This window comes from Octopus bimaculoides, chromosome 3 (assembly GCF_001194135.2).
Source record: "Octopus bimaculoides isolate UCB-OBI-ISO-001 chromosome 3, ASM119413v2, whole genome shotgun sequence".
NCBI classification, from domain to species: Eukaryota; Metazoa; Mollusca; class Cephalopoda; order Octopoda; family Octopodidae; genus Octopus; species Octopus bimaculoides.
In genome coordinates, this window is record NC_068983.1 from 101,136,304 (window position 1) to 101,140,290 (window position 3,987).

The following is a 3,987-nucleotide window of genomic DNA, read 5'->3' on the forward strand; positions in this document are numbered from 1 at the left end:
ATGTCCCCGTAACTTAGCGGTTCGGCAAAAGAGGCCGATAGAATAAGTACTAGGCTTCTAAAGAATAAGTCCTGGGGTCGATTTGCTTGACTAAAGGCGGTACTCCAGCACGGCCACAGTCAAAAGACTGAAACAAGTAAAAGAATAAAAGAGTAAAGAGTATATATTTTGAAAATAATTCTAATACATTGTTTTAAACAGCTAGAACTGAAGCATATTCAGTAAGGTATTCTACCTTGGCACTCAATAAAACACTTGTATTTATATATGGCTATATATAAATATATGGCTCAGAAATCAGTAATTCAATAGCCTACCTATTCAGTTATTTCACCACTAATTAACTTTTTTTTACTCTCTTCAAGCCTGAATATTCATTTTATCACTCCAATAATATCACTCCGATAATAAATATATATGCATGCTATCTGTGGCAACTCATCTAAAAAGTTCATAATAAAAAGCCCTTAGATTCTCATATTGTTGGCCATACCCCCACCATTTGTGCAGAAAGTCTTCTAGAAATTGCATTGCAATGTTTGTACAACAATAGGTCTGAAAGAGACAGATCATCTGACATTTTTAAAGAGATATCAACACAGCAATTAGAAGGCAAATTAGATATTTAAATTAAACATATTAAGAAAAATGTTTGATATTTACAAAACGTAGACTTCTGGGTTTGAATATATCTTCTTCCATAGTTTTTCTGTCTTACAGAACTGCTTAAAACTTGAAGAAGCTACTTCACCTTTCATGTTATCCCCATTTGCAATTGATACATGGTTTTTCAAAGTAACTATGACTTTCTAGAAAAATTAAGAAATTAAAATATTCTAAGAAAATTCAGTTGATAATTTCCCATGCTATTAAGTTCACTTTGAAAGTATTTATTTCATGTACATTACATTTCAATGATATTGATTTTAGATTAAAGTAAGGTGTGTTATTCTCATGTATATACATTTGTCTCACATTGTATTTGAACAAGGAACCTTTATTTCTTTTTAAGTAAAAATTATTGACAAAGAATATGGGATGTTAATATTTTGTCATTTAGAAATGTGCAGGATTTAAGCTAAGTCTCTACCTTAAATCCATGTTTGGAAAAATATGCACATTCAAGATGATCCTTGCTAAGTATCAGAGATCAAACTGGTCAAAACATACAAACATGTATATATAAAATCTAAAGATGCTAATAGTCGATAAAATTAATAACCGAATAACAGTAATTCATCTTATTAAAATGTTAGAGATTATTTCTAAAAAATTGAAAAATATTTTTTTATTTTATATTGTTTTATATTTAGTTTTTACCTATAATTTAAAACGTTTGTTACATGAATTCATAATACAAACTATTTAACAGTGAAGTGACTGAAGTAAGTACTATGTCTTAGCAATGCTTTCCCAATTGAACAGGTACATCAGTAGCAATATTCCAGTATCTAATAATAATGTTGAGTCAATATGAAAGCCACTGTATCAGGGATGGAGAATTCCTTGGCAATGGGCAAAGTTTTTCACAAGCCTTCAAATTTGAAATTGCTCACTAATGAATCCTCTAAAAACCCACATGAAAAACAGTTTAAATTTCACAAAGACCAAAACAGTAATTTAACATGAAACTTCATGCCAATGAATTCTGAAAATTAAAGATTCATTATTTTTCTCATCACAATATTTTTCTCATACTTGCAAGCCACTCCTAGTAGAAAAAAAAATCCCTACTTCTGCTCTACATGGTAACTCAACTGCACAGGTGTAGCACAGATACATTATGCCGGAAAGAAAACTTGTGATGATAACAGTTAAAACATCTTTCATTATAGGTTTGCTTGATCAAGGCTGGCCTGGGAGTTATACAACAAGTTAAGAAAAATTCATTTTAATGAGAACAGAATAAACTCACTGAACTAGTTTCAGTAAAACACCTATTGCAGTATCTTACTTTTGCAGTAATCTTCCCATCTCCTGATAGTAATGATAATCATAAGTGGACTTGGCAAAATAAACCTTCATGGTTCAATGGAATGGAAGGTGGCAGCAGCAATGCATTGTGGAGTGCAGAGAGCAAGATGAGACATGTAAGGCATTTTGGTCATCCATTGCATTGATCTCCATCCCCAGTTACCTCGACCTGGTCTTACCACAGGATGCAATATGGTCACAGATGAGAGAGTGGAGTTCATAGTGTGCAATTCTTCTTCACTTTAAACAGTCACTGTGTAAGTCATCAGGTCATCCTTAAGAATGACTAGATGTCACTCCTACAGATAAACATGATGAAATCCTCAGATAAGATAATGAAAAAAAAGGAGCGTAAAAAATAGGTATATTACATCAGGGTCTGCCATCTTCAGTAGACTAGACTGTTGCAATAATAACGCATCAATTTGTTTTTTCTGCCTCAGTTCTGTCCACTTCTTCTCTTGCTCTATATTTTTGCTTGGTATTAATTTTACAAATGGAAGCCAGTTAGCAGGTTTCTTTAGAAGTTTGGGTTTCTCTGAACCCCACTTTTCTTGGATTGCCTAAAAATTCAAAGTATGAACTATTTTTAACTGGATGTTCATGTAAGATGTTTACTCATTTTATATAAAGTATAGGAATTAAAAACTAATATAACTCAATAATTACTACTTTCAGTACTTGTGTCCATGTTTATGAAATTGTTTCCCTACAATTAATCCCACTTTTTGCATTTCTTCCTGCAATATGTTTCAACTGGTTGATTATTTTCTGAATGTAAGACAAAATGTTGAAATCCTGCACTAAAAATAACAATGTAAGCAGTTTACTTCCCAAACACATGGTCCCAGGTTCAATCCCACTGTAGACACCTTGGCTGAGTGTCTTCTGCTATAGCTTGGAGCTGATCAAAACCTTGTGAATGGATTTGGTAGACAGAAACTGAAAGAAGCCTGTCATTCATTCATTCATACATACGTGCATGCACACACACACGCACACAAATAAATAAATAAAGAAATAAATAAATTTATGTATGCATATGTGTGTGTGTGAGTGTGTATACATATGTGTATCACTGTTGTCTTGCTTTGACATCCTGATAGATGTAAAATGAATGTTACTGTCATGCAAGCAGTGTCATCCATTCCCAATCTTCCATGAAAACCTGTCCGCTTATAGAGAAATCCTACCTTATTTGGAAACAGGTGAGGGTTGGCAACAGGGAGGGAATCCAGCTGGAGAAAATTCATGCTAACAAAATTCCATGGAAAAGTGGACATAGGAATGATGATTGATTAATACACGCACACACACGCATACATACTTATATTCAAGGATACAGTGTCATGAAACCATATTTTGCTATAAATATTATGTTGCATCCTGACAGGCACTATAGTGAAGCAATAAGCTTATGAATCTAATGAAGGATCCAGTTATGATTACATGTGTTCTTCATTCCCTTGAGAAAAGAAAAAAATTCACATTTCTTATCATCTATAAATATAATGCTTCAGGTATATGTAAGGATCATTATATTGTACCCTAAAAAAAAAAAAATCCCTTGTAAATTGTTCTTTCAGTCTGCTGGGCTGCAAAATAGTTCAGGAGTGACTGGGTGGTAAGTAGCTTGCTTACCAACCACATGGCTCCAGGTTCAGTCCCACGACATGGCACCTTAAGCAAATGTCTTCTACTATAGCCTAGGGCTGACCAAAGTCTAGTGAGTGGATGTGGTAGACGGAAACTGAAAGAAGCCTGTTGTATATATCATCATCATCATCATCATCGTTTAACGTCCGCTTTCCATGCTAGCATGGGTTGGACGATTTGACTGAGGACTGGTGAAACCGGATGGCAACACCAGGCTCCAGTCTGATTTGGCAGAGTTTCTACAGCTGGATGCCCTTCCTAACGCCAACCACTCAGAGAGTGTAGTGGGTGCTTTTACGTGTCACCCGCACGAAAACGGCCACGCTCGAAATGGTGTCTTTTATGTGCCACCCGCAC

The 3,987-nt window shown here is 34.6% G+C and overlaps 1 protein-coding gene across 3 annotated transcripts in view; it reads right to left on the reverse strand.

The window, feature by feature from the left end:
* The window catches only part of LOC106870339 (uncharacterized), a 164,102-nt gene that overhangs the window by 101,962 nt on the left and 58,153 nt on the right, over positions 1 to 3,987 (reverse strand). For all 3 annotated transcript variants that reach the window (XM_052966375.1, XM_052966373.1, XM_052966374.1), the window contains exons 11-12: positions 2,346 to 2,537; positions 664 to 809 (exon numbers count right to left, since the gene is read on the reverse strand). In XM_052966375.1, the coding sequence (XP_052822335.1) occupies positions 664 to 809; positions 2,346 to 2,537 (338 nt within the window). The remainder of the gene's footprint in view (positions 1 to 663; positions 810 to 2,345; positions 2,538 to 3,987) is intronic.